Here is a 24,029-nt window from a genome sequence, read left to right as displayed (position 1 = left end):
TGCTCGTTCTCTCTTAGTCTCTCCCTCTCTCTTTATCACGCACACATACAATCTCGTCTAATCTTCCTTTTCCTGTCTGGCCACTCATTGATTAGAAGCAGGGCCGGTGCCCGTGAACCCGTGAAATTGAAACTTTCGCTCAAGTAGATCATTTTTGTTCGAACCGCCGGCGTGGTTGGTCGTTATTGGAGAACCCGGAACGGTAGTACCTGCGTGGGGCCAGAGTTACGGGGTCGGAAGAGGGCCGCGGCGATCCGTTCGTCTTGCATCGTGGCGGGTTGGTGGTGGAGTAGGAAAAGAAAACTTTGGAAACGTGGCTGCACGTTCCCGTTGCACGGCCATAACGTGGTGATCTAACGGAAAAAAACGTAAGTTCCGCTGCCGAAATAGGTCCGCCTTTTGGGTTTTGTTCGTCAACGGAACCGAGGAACCTTTCTTCACAAATCACTAACGGCAGTGCTGTAAAATTGAAATCTGTGTTGAAAACTGTTACGTTCTTGCGTGCGTGCGTGTGTCTAGATACCTTTATCACAAAACGAAAAAAAAGAAATCTAACAGTTATGCAAATATTGTGTATACAGTGTTAATCGCGTTTGGGAATCGGTGATGAAAAGTCTATTGTTAAAGCTTATCAACTGACCACAGACCTAGGAACAACTGAATCGGGGTCGTCTAATTTGGCTAATAAGTGAAGTTAGGCAGCGAATGGGTTCCCTACACTTCTTTTCGGTATCATCCGATTTCAGCAAAATTAAATCATTAACTTGCTTACAAAACCTTTCGCGAGCACGTTTGTTTTGCTTGCTTCCCATCAACATTGTATACGGTAATAGATAGTAGTAGTAGTAGTAGTAGTTTGATAGTAAATACAGATCATCCCTCGACCGGGTGACCGCAAGAGGGCATGGCTGGTTGTATAAGATGCGATAGGGAAATCGTGTTCGTAGAGTAACGTGAGCTCTATCGTTTTCGAAATTTTTGCTAATGATAATTCCAAATTCATGATCGAACATTGTTCTTGTCTCCACTGCAGAGAGCATTGTTCAAAGTGAGCAAACATTGCTGATGTGGATATTATTCAAAATTGCTGTCTACTATTGACACTGTTGCCATTGATATTTGGTAAAGTTTGAGGCGAACGAACGTTTGGGGTGTAAAACACGTGTGAAGATTCAAGATGCTAGTAAGTGCCCGGAAGAAACGGGATTCGCGTGACGAATTTGGGCATATTTATTGGTGTTTCGCGTTTGCCTTTGCAACACGTTTTGCTCCGTTCGCTTTGTCAAACAATTGACCGAACTTGACAACGGTTGAGCGAAATTACTTATCATCATGACGTCAATTCGCAGATTGTCATTTCGTCGTCACAAAAAATTGACGACCCACAACGCACCCGAAAAGCTTGCGCAACACGTGTCCAGTTGTCTGTCGAACGCATCTGCACCGTGCACTTCGCCGTGTCTCGATGTTTGATCTCATGGTAGCGGGGCTCATCCTATTCGCATACCTTTTCCTACACGATTGGTGGACCAATGCCATCTGCTATCGGACAATCCGCCGGCAGCTGAGCGTGTCCGCTCGGCAGGATCACGGTCCAGAGTCCGGTGCCGTTGGAAAGCCGAGCTGGAAAACGAATCTTCTTCTTCCAACCATTGATAACGAACATAGTACGTATGTTCCTTTTCTCTTTTAGTTTTTCATCGAATCTCGGGTATTGAACATGCGTGGTTTTGAACAACTTGTTTCGTTTTTTTCTTCAATTTATTCCTACCACATTTAGTGTTTCTATTTACTAAAGTTTTCTGTACTGTCGTTCTTTTTTAGGTGCCACGAACAGTGCAGACGGTTGCGATACGGAACCACCCAACGGTTCGGCGGTCGTCTTAACGAACGGAAACACTTCACCAACCGGGCAGCGGCCAGCGATCGGTACCTGCGAGGACGGCGCTAGCGTAGTGCAGGTGACCCGCCAGCTAAAGCAGGTGTCCTTCTCCAATGCGAACTTTGTTTACGAACATAGCACGCAGCAGTACTCACCGGAACAAGCATCTCTTATAAACGGCAAGCCTTCTGCGGGAGAACGATCAGCCGCCGTCGACACCAACGATAACCACATCGGAATGGAGGAACACCCGACTGCGGTGGCCGGCCCCGCCGAGGCGGTAGCGAACGATACTGTGAGCAAAGAGCGTGCCAGTTTCATCGTTGGCGAAGATAGTCAGCTGGAATCTGACGAGCTCGAGGGGAACGATGCGTTCCCGCAAACCATGGAGAACGGATTACGGAGCAGCTCGTCATCGGAAATTAACCTGAGCGACAAAAGACGGCGATTAAGGTATTGGGAGTTGAGGGGTGGCCAAAAGGGGTGGGTACACATGTAATGATGAAGCGATTCTCAAGGATTCCGCAAGCGCGCAATCATATTCCACGCGGCTGGGCCTCTGACTGGAATAGAGTCTGTGCGCGGGCTTTTTCGTTAGTCATTTACGTGTACCGACTTACCGGAGGACAGCTTTTTGTGCCACTGGCAGCCGTTGATCGTTGTTGGTGTTTCGTATTTGCTGTTTGCTTTTTGTGATCTTTACCCATCTTAGGATGGATGAGATGAAAAATGACGCAAATGCGATTCGTTTATCGATTCGTTGTACTCGACGTGCGGAAGTAAAAAAGGATTTGTTTTTCTCTACAATTCTTGTACTTTTCGCACAGCTACCTTTTTACTGTCTTTCCATATTCTACTCTGTTGGTAAACTGTTACAGTAAAACTATGGTTGTACTTCCATTCCCGATTGACTGACTACGGTCCATCATTGCTTACACTAGGTTAGCATATTTCTTTTTCTTTGTTGGGAGTTTTTTTATTAACAAAAATGGAGCACCTTAACATGGGTCCTCAACCTTGGCTCGGTCCAAGGGCGAACCAATTGAAGCATCGAAAGTACAGTAACGCAATGCACGTAAAACATAAATATACTTTTTCACTAAGGACATACTCTTTGGTTCCCTTTTGCATGCTATCGGTATGTATTTATCTTTTCTGGTGACTATTCGTCGGCTCAGTTCCACACCATCATCTTTCGACTCGTATTCCGCGTTTTTTTCCCTGTTTGCTTCTCTCCATCAGACGTCATCGCTCCACACTCAAGTAATTATTCGTCCCGCGTAGACAATTTTCAACTGCCTCCATCGACGGCCAACCGTAAAGGGGGCTCCATTGCTGGGCTCCCACCTGCGGCCTACCTGGTTGTGAATGACGGATGAATTCGCGCTTACGCCATTACGTGTTTGCAGCGGCTGTTTACCGGCGGATCGTGTAGCGTTGCGTTTTCGTGGGGTTTTTTCTCCCCCGATGTATGTTCGGTCCACAGGTTGGTTGAAATCCCTCTCTGAGTGGGCAAGGTTCGCGTTGGTCAGACACCACGCGGGACAGTTAGTTGTGAGCGAAACTTGGCCATCCTCGGTTGTGCCACCGGACCCGCGCTCTGGTGCTGTGGAGTGTACGCACAACACGATCACAGTGTTAGGCGCCGCTCTCCGATGGTCTCGCGCCCTGTCCACCGATAGTTCGGATCTATCGATTTGTGTGTATCGTACGGTGCATCGTTTGAAGTTTGGTTTGCCCTGCATGAGCATAAATCGATTATTAGCCCATCGCCACTGCCAAGGCCTACTGAGGGCCTTGTGTTTGTGGGCCAGTTTTAGTATTTCTACGCGAGTGTTTCCAAAGATTGGGCCAGTTTAACCACTCGTTGTCCATAGTAACGCAACAAAAAGTGATTCGACCATGGTGCAACGGTATTCCGGCCTGTGTCCGGCACCAGGAGAAAGTTGATGAGCTGCGTGCGTCTGCTGATTGATGCAAAAGAGAGGGAATGATACCAAAATCCGTTAAAAACACATCATGCGCCTCGTAGCCTTCACATACGTGTGTGTGCTTTATGTTATGCTTGACCATCGTCTGATGAACCGGTTGTGCTAATGTGCACCATTATCGTCCACATTCTACAGACTGATCGGTCGCAATAGTGAAATCGTCACTACAATCGCAAGCAAAGCAGAATCACAGTGAACAACAAGGCGTGATTCAGGAAACTGAAAGTCAATTTGATCATGCTGCATAACACGATAGCGGCTTGCTAAGATACACCTCTTACCCTACAGAGTTGTATCAACCTGTTGCGCCGTTTTGCTACGAGTCACGCGATGCGCGAGAAGTTGGGCGCCCGACTAGCCGGCGTGGCCACATTATGTAAGCCACGGAGAATGGTCGGCTCGGACCGGTTTGCCTTATGTTGCGGACGCTGTTCGTACTGTAGGACAAACACCCTGAGGAGAAACCCTGAATGAAAAGTAGGCTGGCTAGTGAGGAATGCCAGGAATGAGCAGAACAACCGACCTTTTTGCCCACTCACTGGCCGGTCAAAAGCGACCGACAAACTGCAAACTAGTTCAGTGTAGGATTGGACCGTTCGAAAGCCACTTTCTCCGGCCCCAGTTCAGTTCCTGTTGTTGTGAATCCGTCAACAGAAAGCACAACTTTGCTTTTATAAAAACGAAAAGTATTGCACATAAAAATGGTATATTTTAAAGCTTAAGAGGATCGGCCACGGAATCTCCAATGAATGGAAGTGGAAATTTATTTTTTCTGATAGTGCCGTTTCTTTAGCTCCGCGAGAGAGCTGCTGGAGAGAGTGACGTCGGTGATTACTTGCTCGATGTGGCAGAGCAACAGTTACACGATCAGTGTGCCGGCGGCCGATCCTTGTGTAATCAACGCCCGCCATCAACGATTCTTGCACTATGTGTGATTTTTGCTCAAAAACAAGACCTACCTTTGTTAGCCTCATTAGTTCGGCGAGAAATGACTAAGCTGTAGGTTCGCAGTGGAACGTCGGAAACTGGTTTGTTGCTGGCGCATCAACACTTGAAAAAAATTGTCCCGTCAGCTGGCCGAGTTCGGGTTGATATCGATTTATGCGACTGCGCCTCCTCACACCGACTTATTTCCTCGTATCTTGTATCTGATGGTTGAATTTTCTTACCCGATGTTATTAAGTGTAGTCGACAGTTGTACGTTTTTCCAGTGTTGCGAACTGTGTTGCCACCTGTTATTGGTTCATAAATAGTGAAAGTGTCGTCTCCCCTTATCGCGCACTAGGTTTCTGGCTTATCGTGTGGTTTCAGAAACACCTTCATTGCAGAAACGAATCGATTAAACCTCAATTTTGTGCGGCTTTGAGAAAATTATCCGTATACTTCTCCTGGTGGTGGCGGTTTTTGTGCTGTACAGTTTATCGGTAGCGATAGTGACCCTTGTTAGGGCAATAATGTTAAAGAGGCGAGCCAGTAAACGCTTCGTATTGGCAGAATCCGGTGAAGAAACCGTCTGGAACACGACGGAAGATAAAAATGAGCCGGTAGTGGTCGGAAACGCAAAAATGGCCGAACAACAGGAGGACCAACTGCCGCCGCCGGTAATCAACCTGGAGACGGCCGTCCCCAGCAGTAGTACCAGTGCAAGCAGTAGCTTCAGTGAAGATAACATTGCTGCAGCATTGCTAGCCGGCGATGGTGACGGGCTGAAAGTTCCTGTTAACAACCACCTACAGATCGTTTCCGGTGGGCTTAAGTTAGTATTGTTTTGGTTTGTTTTCAAAAAGTATAGATTAATAGAACAAAAGTGTGGCTAGTCCGCTCTTTAAGAGTTTAAAGGTACATTTATTAGAAACTCGTTGAATGACCGTTTCAATTTGGTCAGCTTTTCTAAGCCTCGATGTAGCGGTCCCAGTCAATCAATTTCTGACGTTCCCCACAAAGCCTTTTTTGGCCATATTTGTGGCAATATTTGATGGCCAAGGAGTTTCACTTTTTGTTAAGCTCCCAAATTTAATCAAGTAGAACCACCCAGTTTAACTCGCGGCAAAAACAATGTTTTTTCTCTATTTATTCACATGTTTCATCATTTTGTGCAAATCCAAAAACTTTATGAGTAAAACAGTGTCAAAGGTCCACATTTTCTTATAGCAATTTACCGTTTGTGTGAATTATTTGCTTCAGATTTCTTTTTAACTCTATTTTTTATCGTCCGTTCCATAGAACGCCATGTGAATATTAACCTACTTTGAGCATGTAATGAATTGATCACTGATATAATCACTGATTGAGATCACTGATCACTATAAATACAAAAACATGTGACGAAACAACAAAATCGTTAGAGAGCTTCTGTTGATTTTTTTTATATTTTCCGCAACATGTTACTTGCTTTTAATTTAATAATTTTAGCCTGATCGTTTTGGTAGTTTGAAGGAACTGAAATTCGTCCGATCATTGTATGCTAAAAATAAGATGATTTGCTTGTTCAATTAACGATTAAAATTATGCTCACCAAAAGATGTTAGGAATTGTGTGGCATTCCTTCGCAATGTACTTCGTTGAGTACTTCACGATATTGCCCAAAACAGCGTGTTATGTCCTTTGCTCTTTTTCCCTACTTCTTCACCCACCGTGTCAACGTTGTCTCGTGGAGTTTGCGAGAGGTAAAACCTTCAAATAAAAGGCTAAAAATCGTAACCACATTCGCTCCCTCCCTCAACGACACGATGTCCATTTGTGAAGATACCTTTGTTAGCAATATGTTACCGTAACAGCTCTTTTTTGGAACAACGATTACGACGAACGGTTTGTGGGCATCGGCCAGATGAAGGGGGGAGTGTGGCAAAAGTGAAACGCTCACTCGACAGAGCGTCCGATTTTGCAACGGTCAGTAGTGCTCGGAAGGTCCTCGTAGAGTGCGTTTCGTTGTGGTGTTTACTTCTCTTCAGATATATTACTGTTACAAGTTACAAGATCGTCGTTGCATAAGGACCACCAGGATTGAACCGTGATCTTTATCGTCTCGATTACATTTTCGGCAAAGCGGCAGGCTAATGAAGGAGAGGCATTCGAAAGCAGGCAGCAAAGTGGTGCTAACAGTGCTTGACACCTTACTGTGTCGTGGCCGCTCGAACGAAACGCAAAATCCTTTCCACACTCACAGCACCCTAGCGAGAGTGACCAGTTCAGAAGTTCAGACGGACGAACGATGGTTGGGGTTAGTGTGTTCGATCCATTCCGCGGCATGACCGGGTGTTTGGGGGGATTGAATGAAGGTCATTTTGGGAAGGTCATCAAAGAACGTCATCGTGGTAGCATTTTTAATTCCATACTCGTTCTAAAATCCTTCCTTTTCAGGCCTAGTATGTCCCATGGCACGGGACTGGGATTGCAGCGTGGCCAGGAACGTGACTTTGTCCTATCGACAACTGAAGAGTTTGTTAAGAAGTTCAACGGGACCCGGGTGATCAATAAGGTAAGATCGCGACTGATCCCCTCGATGGGGGGATAGCTGCGCGCCTGCAGTTATTAGTGTGCGTTTCAGCGTGCGTGACTACTGCACGGCAAGTGTTCAAAGTCAGGGATAATTGTTGGTAGAACTAATTTGCAAAGCTCCAAATCAATTTGTGCTAACGCCAAGTGAAGGCTATTGAGTCCTAGAGTTAAATCTACGCAATCAACCGATACAAAGAACAAATGTTTGAGATGGTTAGCTTACTTAGAAGAAACGTCATGATTCTGGGGAAACAGGTTGAAAACCTTAAGTAAATAAAACCTTTTTTTCCACCCTCTTTTCGGTAGGTTTTGATAGCAAATAATGGTATCGCCGCAGTAAAATGCATGCGCTCCATTCGGCGCTGGTCGTACGAGATGTTCAAAAACGAGCGCGCGGTTCGCTTTGTGGTGATGGTAACGCCAGAAGATTTAAAGGCGAACGCCGAGTACATCAAGATGGCCGACCACTACGTCCCTGTGCCGGGTGGCTCGAACAACAACAACTACGCAAACGTGGAGCTAATCCTAGAGTTGGCACTTCGTACCCAGGTGCAGGCTGTGTGGGCCGGTTGGGGCCATGCGTCCGAGAATCCGAAACTGCCGGATATGCTGCATCGCAAAGGCCTTGTGTTTCTGGGACCGCCCGAACGTGCGATGTGGGCGCTTGGTGATAAGGTTGCCTCATCGATCGTGGCCCAAACAGCTGACATTCCCACCCTTCCGTGGTCCGGTTCGGAGCTAAAGGCGCAGTACAGTGGAAAGAAGATAAAAATTTCCAGCGAACTCTTCGCGCGCGGATGCGTGACAACTCCGGAGCAGGGTTTGATTGCGGCCGGCAAAATCGGCTTTCCGGTGATGATCAAAGCATCGGAGGGCGGCGGTGGAAAGGGCATTCGCCGTGTAGATGCCGCGGAAGAGTTCCCGGCCCTTTTCCGTCAGGTGCAGGCCGAAGTGCCCGGGTCGCCCATTTTCGTGATGAAACTGGCACGCGGAGCACGCCATCTGGAGGTGCAGCTCTTGGCCGATCAGTATGGAAACGCGATCAGTCTTTTCGGTCGCGATTGCTCAATTCAAAGGCGTCATCAGAAGATCATCGAGGAAGCTCCGGCCGTCATTGCCGACCCGGCAGTGTTTGAAGACATGGAAAAGGCAGCGGTGCGTCTGGCGAAAATGGTGGGCTACGTGAGCGCGGGAACGGTCGAGTATCTCTACGACTCGGAGGGGAAGTATTTCTTCCTCGAGCTCAATCCACGGTTGCAGGTGGAACACCCCTGCACAGAGATGGTGGCCGATGTCAATCTTCCGGCCTGCCAGTTGCAAATCGGCATGGGTATACCGCTCTATCGCATTAAGGACATTCGGCTGCTGTACGGTGAAAATCCGTGGACCGGCACGGTAATCGACTTTGACACACCGGCGCACAAACCGCGGCCTTGGGGACATGTTATTGCGGCACGAATTACGTCCGAAAATCCGGACGAAGGCTTCAAGCCGAGCTCTGGCACCGTGCAGGAGTTGAACTTCCGCTCGAGCAAAAACGTGTGGGGCTACTTCAGTGTGGCGGCGTCCGGTGGACTGCACGAATTTGCCGATTCCCAGTTCGGACATTGCTTTTCGTGGGGCGAAAATAGACAACAGGCGCGCGAGAATCTCGTGATCGCACTGAAAGAGCTCTCCATTCGGGGTGATTTCCGCACGACCGTGGAGTACCTCGTGACACTACTCGAAACCAATAGCTTCTTGGACAACACCATCGACACGGCGTGGCTGGATGCACTGATTGCGGAGCGTGTGCAATCGGACAAACCGGATATTCTGCTGGGTGTGGTCTGTGGATCGCTGCACATCGCTGATCGTACAATTACGGATGCATTCTCCAGCTTTAAGAGCTCAATGGAAAAGGGTCAGATACAGGCGGCGAACACTCTGACGAACGTGGTGGATGTCGAGCTCATCGCCGAGGGTGTACGATATAAGGTGCAGGCAGCGAAGAGTGGACCGAACACCTACTTCCTCGTGATGAACGGTGGGTTCAAGGAGGTGGAAGTGCATCGTCTGTCGGACGGAGGAATGCTGCTGTCGATGGAGGGGTCGAGCTACACAACCTACATGAAAGAGGAGGTTGATCGTTACCGGATCGTGATCGGAAATCAGACGTGCGTCTTCGAAAAGGAGAACGATCCGTCGCTGCTACGTTCGCCATCGGCCGGTAAGCTGATAAGCCTGCTCGTTGAGGACGGGGCGCACGTTTCAAAGGGCCAGAGCTACGCCGAAATCGAAGTGATGAAAATGGTGATGACACTGAAGGCGAACGAGGCAGGCACGGTGACGTTCGTCCGTCGTCCGGGGGCCGTACTCGACGCCGGCACATTGATCGGCCACCTGGAACTGGATGACCCGTCGCTGGTTACCAAGGCCCAACCGTATAAGAGCGCCTGGCCTACCATCGAGAACGTGCAGATCCCGGAAAATTTGAACCGGGAGCACTCGGGCTACAAGATTATCCTAGAGAACACGCTGGCTGGATACTGTTTGCCCGATCCGTACAACCCTCCGCGGCTGCGCGAGATAATCGAAAAGTTCATGCAAAGTCTGCGCGATCCGTGGTTACCGTTACTGGAGTTGCAGGAGGTCATCGCATCCATTTCGGGTCGCATACCGCTGTCTGTGGAGAAAAAGATTCGCAAAATGATGCAGCAGTACAAACACAACATCACCAGTGTGCTGGCCCAGTTTCCTTCGCAAATGATTGCGAGCGTAATTGACTGTCATGCGGCCACGCTGCAGAAGCGAGCCGATCGCGACGTGTTCTTCATGACGACCCAGGGTATCGTGCAGCTGGTGCAGCGCTACCGCAACGGTATTCGCGGACGAATGAAGGCTGCCGTTCACGAGCTGCTCAAGCAGTACTATGCGGTCGAATCGCAGTTCCAGCACGGCCATTATGACAAGTGTGTAGCGGCGATCCGCGAAAAGCACAAGGATGACATGGACGTAGTGGTGGGCACGATATTCTCGCACAGTCAGGTGGCAAAGAAGAACCTGCTCGTCACGCTCTTGATCGATCACCTGTGGGCCAACGAGCCGGGTTTGACGGACGAACTAGCGGCTACGCTTAGTGAACTGACTTCGCTCAATAGAGCGGAACACTCGCGTGTGGCATTGCGTGCTCGCCAGGTGCTGATAGCAGCCCACCAACCGGCCTACGAGCTGCGCCATAATCAGATGGAGTCCATCTTTTTGTCCGCCGTTGACATGTACGGCCATGACTTCCATCCGGAGAACTTGCAGCGCTTGATACAGTCCGAAACGTCCATCTTTGATATTCTACACGATTTCTTCTACCATTCGAACCGTGCGGTGTGCAATGCGGCCCTGGAAGTGTACGTACGTCGTGCGTACACATCGTACGAACTAACTTGCCTGCAGCATCTCGAACTGTCCGGCGAGGTTCCACTAGTCCACTTCCAATTTCTGCTTCCCACTGCCCACCCAAATCGGTACAAGTAAGTGCGACACTATCCGGAATGTTATCGTTTGGCCTAAACTCGTGTACGTGTAATTACAGCTTGGAAGGTAACGACCCGGATGCCATTCCGGACTCGTTCATGCGCACCGGTTGCATGGCTGCGTTCGACTCGTTCGAGGACTTTAATCAATATTCGGACGAAATTTTGGATCTGCTCGAAGACTACGCTTCGCCGGTGTTTGTCAATCCGAAAGTGCTTGAAGCTGTCGACGGCGGGGATTCGGATCGCCGGATGAGTACCTCGATCAACGTGTCCATTTCTGATCAAGTCAACCGTACGGTGGAAACCGAGGGAGCAGCACGTAAGTATTGTTTTGTGTGGTGCTTTTGCGCATATTTTGTAGCATTCTTGTCGCGTTTGTTTTGTAGCTCGACCATCGGAAGCGATTCACATTCTTAGTATCGCTGTCCGTGATATGGGCGATATGGACGATCATCAGATGGAGCAAGTTTTTGGCGCGTTCTGCAATCAGCACCGGGAGGAATTGCTGAGTCGGCGCGTGAGAAGAATTACGTTCGCCGCCCTTAAAAAGTGAGAGAAAATTGCGCAACAAATTGACTCGGCAATTAATAATGCTGTTCGTTATTGTTTTCTGCAGACGCCAGTTCCCGAAATTTTTCACATATAGAGCTCGCGATCAGTTTGAAGAGGATCGCATCTATCGTCACCTCGAACCAGCGTGCGCCTTCCAGTTAGAATTGAACCGTATGAAGACCTACGATCTGGAGGCACTGCCTACCGCAAACCAGAAGATGCACCTGTACCTTGGTCGTGCAAAGGTTCCGAAGGGGCAGGAGGTAACCGATTTCCGGCTCTTTATCCGTTCGATCATCCGTCACTCGGACCTGATCACCAAAGAGGCTTCATTCGAGTATCTGCAAAACGAGGGAGAACGAGTGCTGCTGGAAGCGATGGACGAGTTGGAGGTGGCGTTCTCACACCCGCAGGCTAAGCGCACCGATTGCAATCACATTTTCCTCAACTTTGTCCCGACTGTCATTATGGATCCGGCCAAAATTGAAGAATCCGTCACAAAGATGGTGATGCGCTACGGGCCGCGGCTTTGGAAGCTGCGTGTTCTGCAGGCTGAACTGAAGATGGTGATCCGTCAGACGCCCCATTCACCAACCACCTCGATACGGCTGTGTATTGCGAACGATTCTGGCTACTTCTTGGACATCGCTATGTACGCCGAGGTGACAGATCCGGAAACCCACGTCATCAAGTTCCAAGCGTACGGCAATCGCCAAGGACCGCTACACGGACTGCCCATTTCGTCACCGTACATGACCAAAGACTTTCTTCAACAGAAGCGCTTCCAGGCGCAATCCAATGGCACGACTTACGTGTACGATATTCCGGACATGTTTCGTCAAATGACCGAGCGGCTGTGGAAAGAGTTTTCCAAAGCTCGGCCAACCGAAGACATTCGGATTCCGGAGAAAATTTTGCTCGAATGCAACGAACTCATTCTGAACGGTGACAGCCTTGAGGAGATTCAGCGTTTGCCGGGAGAGAACAACGTTGGCATGGTCGCGTGGCGTATCGTGCTGGCAACGCCCGAATTTCCGGCCGGGCGTGAAGTAATTGTGATCGCCAACGATCTGACCTACCTGATTGGTTCTTTCGGTCCACAAGAAGACTTGCTCTTCTGCAAGGCGTCGGAACTTTCGCGCCAGCGCAAGTGTCCGCGAATTTACATTTCGGTTAACAGTGGTGCCCGCATCGGGCTGGCGGAAGAGGTGAAATCGTTGTTTAAGGTCGCCTGGGAGGACCCAGAGGAGCCGGAGAAAGGTTTCAAATATCTCTACCTTACCACCGACGACTACAGCAAGATCGCCAATACAAACTCTGTCCGTGCGATCTTGATCGAGGATGAAGGCGAACCACGGTACAAAATCACCGATATTATTGGCAAAACGGATGGGCTGGGCGTGGAAAACCTTCGGTACGCGGGCATGATCGCGGGAGAAACTTCGCGCGCATACGAAGACGTTGTTACCATCTCGATGGTGACATGTCGCACGATCGGTATCGGTTCGTACCTGGTTCGGCTGGGACAACGAGTCATTCAAATCGAAAACTCTCACATCATTCTGACCGGTTTCGCGGCACTCAACAAGTTACTGGGGCGCAAGGTGTACGCATCGAACAACCAGCTCGGTGGCATCCAGATTATGCACAACAACGGCGTTACGCACAAAACCGAGGCCCTCGACCTGGACGGTGTTTACACGATCCTTCACTGGTTGTCGTACATTCCAAACATGCGTGGTGGTCTGCTACCGATCGTGTCATCAAGCGATGCGATTGATCGAATGATCGATTTCACGCCAACCAAGGCACCGTACGATCCGCGTTGGATGCTCGCCGGGCGGTACAATCCCGCCAATCCCGCCGACTGGGAGACGGGTTTCTTCGACCGGGGGACATTCACCGAGATCATGGAAGCGTGGGCGCAGACAGTAGTTACGGGACGAGCAAAGCTGGGTGGCATTCCGGTCGGAGTGATTGCTGTTGAGACGCGCACGGTTGAAGTGACCATCCCGGCGGATCCGGCCAATCTCGATTCGGAAGCAAAAACGTTCCAGCAAGCGGGGCAAGTTTGGTTCCCCGACTCATCCTTTAAAACCGCCCAGGCAATCAAAGATTTCGGGCGTGAAGAGTTGCCGCTCATCATTTTGGCCAACTGGCGCGGCTTTTCTGGTGGACAGAAGGGTGAGTGGTGACGTAAAAGAAGAGGATGATGGAGAAACGTAATGAACAATTAACTTTGCAGATATGTACGAGCAAATTGTTAAGTTTGGAGCGTACATAGTCGATGGATTGCGAGAGTACACACAGCCTGTTATCGTGTATCTTCCACCTAATGCGGAGCTACGAGGCGGTGCGTGGGCTGTTCTCGATCCAACTATCAATCCACGCTACATGGAAACGTACGCCGATCCAGAATCCCGTGCCGGTGTTCTAGAACCGGAAGGCATTGTGGAAGTGAAGTACAAGGAAAAAGATATCATTAAAACGGTACACCGTCTCGATCCCATGGTCCTAGACGTAAGTACAACGAAACCCATAAAATGCCTTTCTTAAACAGTAAAAGCATGATTTCTGGTATTGCAGCTAAAACAGCAGCTGGCAGCCGCTGGAGATAACAAGGAGATGGTGGATGATCTGGAGGGCAAAATAAAGACACGAACGAACGCGCTGCTGCAAAATTATCATCCGGTGGCAGTGCACTTTGCCGATCTGCATGATACTCCGGAGCGAATGCTCGAGAAAGGCTGTATAAGCGAGATCGTACCGTGGCGCAACTCACGTTGTTTGATCTACTGGCGTTTGCGGCGTCTCTTACTCGAGGAACACTTCATCAAGCAGATGCTAGAGGTGCAGGAAGGGTTAGCGGTTGGACAAGCCAAGTCAATGTTGCGGCGCTGGTTCGTCGAGGATAAGGGTGCAACGGAAGTAAGCGTTGCTGCAGTGGAGCCTAGCGGTGCTGTGGAGTGCAACGTTGACACTAATCGACCTTTCTCTCCTGTAGGCATACCTTTGGGAGTCCAATCAACCGGTGGTGGATTGGTTAGAGAATCAGAAACGACCCGACTCCACCGTTAGTCGTAACATTAACGCAGTTAAAAAGGACGCAATAATCTCACAGATACAAAAGTCCTTGAATGTACGTTTCAAATTTTCCCATTACTCCGACTTATCCATTCGACTACAAGTGTTTTTTCTTTCGTCATGTAGGATTGTCCAGAGGTGGCCCTAGATGCGGTGGTGGGAATGTGTCAGGCATTATCGCCAGCACAACGAGGAGAAGTGGTCAAAACGCTGGCACAGCTGGAGTTCACCGAGAAAGAACATGGCAACATTGGATGACAACGTTTCAGCTACTCATAACGCAAACGGTCGAGAAGGAAACGATAGGTTGGCTATCAACGCAACGCAGGGCATGGTTACAGCGTAGCACCTTTTACTGGAAAGGTTCCACTATGGATTGGGGGGAAGTGTAACAGTTAGGCACAGTAGATAATAAGGAGACAACAATTAAGAGACCATCGGGAAACGTTCGTGTTCAACTGCAACGCCACCACAAACATCTACGAGAAACTGCTAGTGTTCTACAATTATTACTGGTCTTTTTCATTGTGGCAGGCACGCACATAGCAAGGATCGAATCGGAAATAATATTCGCAGGAATTCCGTCTCCTCCAGGCTTCAAGCATGAATTAGCAGCGCACATTTAAAAGTGAGGTAGGATTTCTGCATTGCACGAGAAAAAGAAGAAAATATTTAAACATGTTAAACAGCAGGCACATTCAAAATGTATTTTCAAATCTTACATTTAGGCGCTCCACAACGTAACACAACACTAAAGACATCCAAAAACACAACAAATGTTCACGTTGGGAATCGTAACGATCAAAGCAACGCGAATTAAAAAAGCAAATAACATAGAATTCAGAGACCTCCAAAAATGCGGACACGATGAATCCGTGCGTTCTGTAAAGTATATTGAGTTATAAGCGTCGTTCGTTGGTTAGTTTAGGTTAGTTTCTATTCTTTAGAAGATTAGAAATGGGCGGTTTTGAACTCTTCCTCTCGATTCTGCCATTTACATTTGTCCGTTTTTCCTTTACTTGGGCTTTTTTCACTTCGTTGCTAACAACCCTTCTGTGAGAAGCTTTATCGCGGGTTCCGTCGCTAAGAAGAGCAACCAATAGATGTGAACAGTAGGGAGTTTTGCACTACGCGCTGGCAGGTCGTGTGTTTATTTGTATATTTCAATTTCAGACGACACAAATATCTGAAATAAAAATCGTAACCGGTACGGTACTGGCATATTCAGTTGAATTACGATTTTGAAGGAAACTTGACTTGGTGTTAAGGTAAGTACCTCAATCTCCTTTTTCTTCTAGTTAAATTATGTTTTTTAAATATGGTTATGACACTTTGTTGATTAGTGCAAGTCTATCGCTCAATCGCTCAATAAGTCCGTAGGATAGCTTATAAAATAACAATATTTTGATATAATTTGTATTTATTCATCAACATAGTCTCCTTTTAAGGCGATACAGTCAGTCCAACGCTTCTCTAACTTTTCGATACCATGTTTGTAGAACGATTTATCTTTCCCTTCAAAATATGCCTCAGTTTCGGCGATGACCTCCTCATTCGATCCAAATCTCTTTCCCTGGAGCATCCTTTCGAGATCCGAGAACAGCCAATAATCGCTGGGGGCCAAATCTGGCGAGTATGGTTGATGGGGCAACAATTCGAAGTCCAATTCATTCATTTTCACCATCGTTTTCATTGACTTGTGACACGGTGCATTGTCTTGATGAAAGAGAATTTTTTTCTTCTTCATGTGCGGTCGTTTTGCGTCGATTTCAGCCTTCAATCGTTCCAACAATGCCATGTAATATTCGCTGTTGATTGTTTTACCTTTCTCAAGATAGTCTATGAACAATATACCATGACTATCCCAGAATACGGAGGCCATAACCTTGCCAGCAGAAGTTTGAGTCTTTGGGCGCTTTGGGCGGCTTTCACCGGCTGGTGTCCACTCAGCCAACTGCCGATTTGACCCAGGAGTGAAGTGGTAGATCCATGTTTCATCCATTGTGACGTAGCGACGAAAGAAATCCTTTTTATCACGGTTAAATAGGGCCAAACATGCCTCAGAATCATCGATTCGTTGTTGTTTTTGGTCCGGTGTTAGCAAACGCGGCACCCATTTCGAACAAAGCTTCCGCATACCAAAATGTTCATGCAAAATGGTAAACACACTGCCTTCTGATATCTTTACGGCCTCAGCAATCTCCTTCAATTTCAATTTGCGGTCGGATAAGACGATTTTGTGGACTTTTTGTATGTTTTCTTCAGTAACTGCCGAATTTGGGCAACCGGAACGTTCAGCATCATCGGTGTTCGTACGACCACGTTTAAAGTCACCAAACCACTTCTCAACCATTTGCCTCGATGGAGCAGAGTCCGAATAACATTTGTCAAGCCACCGTTTAGTTTGCACGGTATTTTTTCCCATCACAAAGCAATGCTTAATGAGCACACGAAATTCTGATTTTTCCATTTTTTCAATTTACAAAAGTTGATTGAATTGTTCACACTGTAACTTGGTAAATAATAGTCCGAATGTCATGAAACTTTGACAGATATCGTTTGAAGGTGTCTAAAAATCATAAGGATTCTGTATTTGTTTCGCCATCTATATTTCATCCTGCGAACTTATTGAGCGATGTGTTAAATACGTATTGCAAGACATTAAAGGTATTACGATATCACAATGTTGTGGATAATGAGAAACGGAAAAATGTTTTTTGATTATTGATTATCGTTATTTGGTTTCGAATGTACGAACGGAATTTCCCAAAAAATCATTTTCAAATTAAACTCAAATTTAAATCTTCATCGCAACTCACCTTCGTGGTGAATTCGTCATCTGAACGTCGAATGGTGAATATCGCCTGGCTGTCAATTTACGCCAGCTGTTGGGGAGGCAAAACACAATACAAAAGGGCGCGAAACCGACAACTGCAACAGAGCGATTGTGCGTGGATATTGTTTCATTAAGAGCTGTGATACTACGATGCATCGCCGAACGCGCCAGAGTTTACGATTGTCCACTAACAATGGAAAAGAAAACGAAAGTGAGCATTTCGTTGTAAGGACACCGAGCAAGCGTAGGTCTAAATTGCCGACAAATGATGATACGGACGAAGAGTCTCCGAAGAAATCAGCCCGCAAATCTCGCCTATCGAAGGTGGTTTGGGAAGAAACTCAACAGACAGACAGTGGCGAAGATTTGCAGGATGGTGGGCTGGTAAAGGAGATTGGAAAGCTTCCGGAGCGCGAAAAAGAGTACGACGAGCTGGCGATTTTCGTCGAGAACGTCCTCGATAGTGGAGGGTCGGGAAGCTTGTACATAAGGTAGGTATCAGTGTGTTAAAGAAAATCAACTTTCTTTACTCAAAGCGAGGTGTTTACGATACTGTTTACAGTGGACCACCAGGAACGGGGAAAACAGCTACACTACAAAGAATACTTTATCACGACACGTTTGTAAACAAACTAAAGCCGGTCTACATTAACTGCACCTCAATCAAAAGTGTGGGCAGTATTTACAAAAAGATCTCAGAAGAACTCGGGCTGAAGGTGACCGGTGGAACTGAAAAGCTATACCAAAGCGCCATTGAAGCGTATCTGCAGCGTAAACACAAAACCATCATGCTTGTATTGGATGAAATTGACCAACTTTCCAGCAGCAAGCAAAGCATTCTGTACAGCATCTTCGAGTGGCCATCCCGACCCACGGCACGTCTAATACTGATCGGCATCGCCAACGCGTTAGATCTCACCGATCGGTTACTAGCCCGACTGCAGGCACGCTGTGAGTTGAAGCCTCGGCTAATTCACTTCTTACCATACACCAAGTCACAAATCGTTACGATTCTTAAATCTTGCCTCGAAGCCAACGGCACACTGAACCGATTTCCGGAAGCTGCGTTGGCGCTTCTAGCGGCCAAGGTTGCTTCAACGTCCGGTGACATCCGACGAGCACTCTTCATTGCACGGCGGCTGGTGGAAGGCGTTAGGAGGGAAGAAAGGACAAAGGGCACCGGACAGACCGTGGTTAGCATTGGCCAAGTGATGGGCGTGTTGAACCAGGTGTATGGCGGGTCCCAAACACTGGACAACGATCTTGACGAAGGCTTTCCGCTTCAGCAGAAGCTGCTCATCTGCTCTCTCATGCTTTCACTCAAACACGGCAAGAACAAGGACATTACGGTTGGAACGCTGCATAACGTGTACAAAGCGATCTGCAGCAAGCGCAACATTTACACCGTCGATCAGACGGAGTTCATCAACCTCTGCTCTTTGGTGGAGACACGAGGTATTGTGCGGATGCAATGCAAGAAGGAACCGCGCATGCACCGGGTGTGCTTGCAGTGGGACGAGGAGGAGGTGAACTCTGCAATGAACGATAAGCAGCTGATTGCCAGCATCATGAGCGACGCATCATGCCTAGGAAAGTAATGCGTGTTTGGTCTGAATGTGTCCTTCAATTATTTTTTCCTAGTAGATTACGTTATTCTGTGAAATAGTTGATGAAATTTTAATAAAAATTGACACTTGTATCATTTTTGACAAACTACAACAAAAGAAGTGATTGTTTTTACTATCAAACATACTCTGACATTCCTGGTTGCTATGGCAGCCAGGTTGTAGCAAACAAACTTTTTCGATAGTTCATTCATTTGCGAACGCAGTGCTAGAGAATATAGAAAATAATGGATATGTATGACGAAATGTACGAAATAAAAAATGGACGAGAAATCGACGATAGTCCACCACCCAATATGGATGTTTCCGGATCGTTGGAGTTTGTTCATCAGGAGGTAGATGAAGAAGAGGACGAGAATCCAGCTGTACAGAGGTTGCAGCACAAGGTAGTAGGAAACAGGGCAGTTTAAGGCACGATATTTGTTGATATTTGTTTTTGATTTCACAGGAAAGCTTCAATGATAGCCAGCCAATTACTATGATCGACGAAAAGAGCAGACTTACCCGTGCGACTGGTATGTGTTTGAATTCAGGACAATGTGTACTTTGATTTTTCATTATCAATGTTAATTGCAACCAACGTTTCATCATTAGAGCAACCCCAGAAGCGAAAATTACGTAAAAACGATTCACTCACCGACAGCAGTGGCAGTGTCTCCGACGATGAGAAAGAACCCATAAAAAAGCTGGTCGAAGAAAAAGAATTCAATCCGAAGCTGTATGAAAATATCGATGCACCGGCAGAGGTGAAGGATTTGTTTCAGTACATCGCACGCTACACGCCGCAACGCATATCGATCGATTATAAGCTGAAGATATTTATTCCTGAGTTCATACCCGCTGTGGGGGATCTCGATGCTTTTTTGAAAGTGTGTTCACCTGTTCCCGTTGATGAAAACAATACCAAGAAGCTCAACAACCATATTCAAAACCTGGGACTTATGGTAAGAGTTGGGCGAGGTATGTTTTTTCCAGTGAAGTCTCATGGGAGTACACTCTACAGATTCTAGACGAACCCTGCGGTGACCAGAGCGATAGTGTTCTCTTGCAAATGAAGCTGCGATCGATTTTCACCAAACCGATCGAGACACCTTCGGCCATCGTACGTAGCGCTCGAGATATCGATCGGTGGATTACAGAAATACAAGCCCTTAGGGCCAGTCAATCGGTGCAGGTCCCCAATGCACAGCACCAACCGAACATTAACATCGACAATCTGATGTCAGAATGGCCAGAAGAAGTGGAACGAACACTGGACGCGCTAGGCTTTCCGTCGGCCAAACTAGACTGTAGTTTGGCCAAATACATTAAGATTATTTGTAACATATTCGATATTCCTCTGCCGGCCGGCGAGTGCCAGGCTGACTACATCTACGCGTTGTACAACTTGTTCAATCTTTTTCTTGCCATCAAGCAACAGCAGTAATTTATCAGATTGTTCTTTGCACTGGACTAGAGAAACTTTATATCTCAAGAAATCAATCACTATCAAGAAATGTGTTAATTAAGGTGCGCGCCTCACTGACGTCAAGATCGGAGTTCTAAGGAGTGCTTTAGTTTACGATTACGAACTACATTCAACATAGTTTTATTCAACAAACTACGATAGACTTAGTGTAACATGAAATATAATCAACGCCATTTTGCGTCGAGTAACGGTACCAGATTCATTGTTTTGAAAAAAGTCTGTCTTTTGAATTATTCAATCGTTTACGAGCAAAATTGCAAAAAACTAAAAAAAAGATTTCACTTTTTCGATCATAACTCGATAAGAGCCTCTTTTGCATTTATATATGCACATACGATGGAAGCCTCTTACATCATAACAGCACAACAGCTCGTGCCAACTTCTTTAGTAACATGGGTTTATTTTAAAATACGAACGTAGGAATCCTGGATCCCGAATTGATAAAAGGCTAGGAACGGAAAGTAAGTGATCAGGAAGCGAGACAGCAGCATCTGCGAGTTAAAATACCATCGGAAGATGGCTATCGGCAGCAGCACCGAATGTATGTAGCAGACGCAAAACAGAACAAAACGAGCGTACCCCTTGATTTGTTCGTATCGAGCGGGACTTTGTTCGAAATCGTGGGCCGATTGAACAGTATCACTGGGCCAGTAATGGTAACCGGGAATATTGATGAGGCGCATGGTTAGAAAAAGGAAGCTGTCGAACTCGATGAATGGATTAAAGCACCAGAGACCCTCAATCAGTGCTTTACCCATCTCCACGAACTGGGCGGTATGGTTGAGGAGCGCTGGCCGTAATATGCCGTTCGCGATGACTAACATACGTTGTTCGGTTGTATCGAAACTATTGGTGCAAGCGTTAAACCTACAAAATGGCAGAGAATCGGCACAACGGTTATTTCTACACCAAAAAAATAATGCGACTTAAAAGCTAAACGAGTTTACCGTTCTTCGATTCCCATCATGTGTCCTATCACTCGCCAGAAGTGCACAAAAGCTTCCAAGTCCTCGCGATCGTACTGCACACCGAGCATTCGATGGCTGATTATAACGCAGCTGCAGAAGATTTTGCGTTGAGTAATTTTGACCGAAAATAATAAAACCAACTTACCCAATAAAACCGAACTGCGTGACGGCCATGTCTTTTTGGGAAATTATCATTCCGGGCTTTGTGCCGGAAGCGTGCCTACTAACTCCAGCGTGTGCTTTTCTCACGTAAGTTACAGATCTCCACGCTCTACCAAGCATCGATAAGCAGAGTTAGGAAGGCCAAAAATTCAAATCATTTCCAAATTACACCCTACTTACCGAGACGACGGTACCATCTCCTCGTAATACCATTCCAGCGTGTGAAAGATTGTAGCAATGTATCGCCGATAGGCAGTTTTCGGTTCCGAAGACTGGTTTGTGTGCACAAGCACGCGAAGGATCGTGGGCACCGCTACAATCGCCAAGAGACCGCAGAGTTTGCCTACGAACATCGCATAGAAGTTCCGCTTGAAAAACTCCTGCGCTCTACGGTGTGAGATCGAAAGAGCAAACATAAAGCCACGCAATCGTTACGAAGGGAGCGCTACTCGAATGACAAATCAAGTTTGATGATCATTTGCGTAAGCAACGACGTAGCAACGTAAGCCGTAGATCGTAGCGCCCATCAGAAAACGAACCTTCGATACTTTGCATCGTCGTACCACTCCGGAAGCCCAATTTCCCCATAGTCCACTGATATGTTGGCCCCTTTTTCGAGCATCTGTAAATATTGTGCCTCAGATTCTTTCGCTGAAAGGAAAAATGTTGAGCGTACCACAAAGAGAAAGTTAGGGCTCGGATTTCGCGCTAATGAAACGCTTTACTGGGAACCCACCTGTATTTGGCTCATTGTTGTTTGTTGTCATTCTCGGAGTGAAAAGTAAAAAAGAGTTCGATTTCGCGAACGGTAGATAACTGTTGCAACGATTATTGAACAAAGACTTTGAATATAGAAAACGCGCACGACTACTTGATTGCTGGATTACTGCTGTTTCTCGGAACCGCGCTGTTTCGCTGTATGGTCAATGAGCATATTTCTCGGTCAAAAGAGAGTAAAGTTTCACAAAAGAAAACAGAGAGGAATGAAGGCGGAATTGAAAATGAACACCGTCGGAAGGGGTAATGAACAAATGAATCTATCTAACCCTTGATGAGCAAGCGTTTTGTACTCTATTCTTAATTTTTGAATAAGGAAAAATTGTAAAAGAAATAATAAAAAATTGTATAATAATGATTGTGAATATTTTAAGAACAAGTATGGTAAAATGACTGTTGAATTTTCTTACGTTGGGCATAGAACTTTTTTTGCAACGCAGTAAGCTTCGAAATTATTGTAGTTCGTCACAGCGCTTAAATTACAATTGCAACCTATCATATCGAGCGCCACTGAAATGGTACGGATCTGCTATGTTGAGTTAATTTTTTATGTGGTGCTAATAAATATGTTTTTTAGGATGTTGAAAATACGAAACGAATGAAGAAAATCGGATTTGCTGAGCCGGACGATCAACCGGAGAGGGAATCAAAGAAGCAATCCGAAAAGGCTTATGTGAGTATTTTGCACGATTCAAAGAATGTTATGTACATCCGGAATATTGTCTTTCCTGTTTCCCAGCGCAAATCTACGTACCCCCGGGAAAGTATGGCAGCAATAGCGGTAAGGACACATGAATTACCTTATGTTTTTTGGGCAGATAAGCATTAATGATCACAATTTCAGCGTAAATCATCCGTTTTCATTCTATCCAGCCTGATGGGGCCGGCAATGTCGTCGTTACGTGGCCAGAGAAGTCTTCACGACCGCACAAGCATGGTAATTGAATTAAAATGCACTTTTTTTTGGGTTGCCGCTGGTTATGTTTGATTTTTACAGTATATGGTACCGCGCTTTCAAAATTCATATCGTTTGGAATCCAAGTATCCTTTCAACTGCACGGCAATGCAATCGATGATGAACAACTTTCTGCAAGTGTACCTTGGCGACTACAAGTACAGTGCAAAGCGCGCCAAACGATTGGCAGAAAATTTGGCCGAAGAGTTGCGAAATCAGTTCAAACGATGCCACTTCGACCGCTATCGCGTTGTTGTGCTGGTAACGGTCGGGGATAAGGCTTCACAGGATTTCAGATGTGTTGCTCGGGCACTGTGGGACACAGAGAACGATGATTGTGCTTCTTTTTCATATGAAGCAGCGACATTTTTTGTCGTCGCAAGCGTGTGGGCAATTTATTGTGAGTGAACAGGTCGACACAGGTTTTAAGCACAGTTTTGGTATTCAAATATCAAAAGTAGTGTTTTAGTTAAAAAATATCAACCGAATTCATTAATTCGTTGGGTTGATTTTTTAATGCAAGAGAATCCGATTTTGAGCTTAAACTGTTCCTATTATAAAGGAGACTGTTCAATGCAAACGGAGCATGAACAGAATTTATAAAACGATAACTGACCTGATTTGTTTGTGTAATTCAATTTTATTAGAAATGGATAAGTTATTTTAGGACGCCAGATCAACTGTTGGTTTAATTTTGTTTTTTCAATCATGAAATGTAG

The 24,029-nt window shown here is 46.6% G+C and overlaps 4 protein-coding genes across 6 annotated transcripts; 3 read left to right on the top strand and 1 right to left on the bottom strand.

The window, feature by feature from the left end:
* Positions 1 to 7,233: 7,233 nt before the first annotated feature.
* LOC131205897 (acetyl-CoA carboxylase) lies at positions 7,234 to 15,752 on the top strand. The gene is made up of 9 exons (XM_058198196.1): positions 7,234 to 7,351; positions 7,678 to 10,877; positions 10,940 to 11,180; positions 11,245 to 11,432; positions 11,500 to 13,619; positions 13,681 to 13,955; positions 14,022 to 14,363; positions 14,440 to 14,574; positions 14,646 to 15,752. Exons 1-9 carry the CDS (start codon positions 7,241 to 7,243, stop codon positions 14,775 to 14,777), a joined length of 6,744 nt encoding a protein of 2,247 aa, XP_058054179.1. The 5' UTR covers positions 7,234 to 7,240; the 3' UTR covers positions 14,778 to 15,752.
* A 1,706-nt stretch (positions 15,753 to 17,458) lies between these two features.
* LOC131205259 (cell division control protein 6 homolog) lies at positions 17,459 to 18,953 on the top strand. Its single transcript, XM_058197285.1, has 2 exons — positions 17,459 to 17,846; positions 17,918 to 18,953. The coding sequence occupies exons 1-2, from the start codon at positions 17,506 to 17,508 to the stop codon at positions 18,951 to 18,953; spliced, it is 1,377 nt and encodes a 458-aa protein (XP_058053268.1). The 5' UTR covers positions 17,459 to 17,505.
* Positions 18,954 to 19,207: 254 nt separating this feature from the next.
* Positions 19,208 to 20,406, top strand: LOC131215426 (intraflagellar transport protein 46 homolog). The gene is made up of 4 exons (XM_058209815.1): positions 19,208 to 19,369; positions 19,429 to 19,495; positions 19,575 to 19,924; positions 19,984 to 20,406. Exons 1-4 carry the CDS (start codon positions 19,208 to 19,210, stop codon positions 20,404 to 20,406), a joined length of 1,002 nt encoding a protein of 333 aa, XP_058065798.1.
* Positions 20,407 to 20,599: 193 nt separating this feature from the next.
* Positions 20,600 to 24,001, bottom strand: LOC131211738 (rubber oxygenase-like). 3 transcript variants are annotated; one of them, XM_058205331.1, is made up of 7 exons: positions 23,156 to 24,001; positions 22,315 to 22,493; positions 22,118 to 22,229; positions 21,759 to 21,965; positions 21,562 to 21,687; positions 21,396 to 21,506; positions 20,600 to 21,315 (listed from the first exon to the last, which is right to left on the bottom strand). In XM_058205331.1, exons 1-7 carry the CDS (start codon positions 23,179 to 23,181, stop codon positions 20,847 to 20,849), a joined length of 1,230 nt encoding a protein of 409 aa, XP_058061314.1. In that variant the 5' UTR covers positions 23,182 to 24,001; the 3' UTR covers positions 20,600 to 20,846. The 3 variants fall into 3 exon arrangements, with proteins under 3 accessions (XP_058061314.1, XP_058061322.1, XP_058061331.1); XM_058205339.1 differs by having other exon boundaries at positions 22,315 to 22,394; XM_058205348.1 differs by lacking the exon at positions 23,156 to 24,001 and adding an exon at positions 22,766 to 22,842.
* Positions 24,002 to 24,029: the final 28 nt, after the last annotated feature.

This window comes from Anopheles bellator, chromosome 1 (genome assembly GCF_943735745.2).
Source record: "Anopheles bellator chromosome 1, idAnoBellAS_SP24_06.2, whole genome shotgun sequence".
NCBI classification, from domain to species: domain Eukaryota; kingdom Metazoa; phylum Arthropoda; class Insecta; order Diptera; family Culicidae; genus Anopheles; species Anopheles bellator.
Note: the sequence above shows the minus strand (reverse complement) of the source record. Positions and strands in the feature narration are given on the sequence as shown.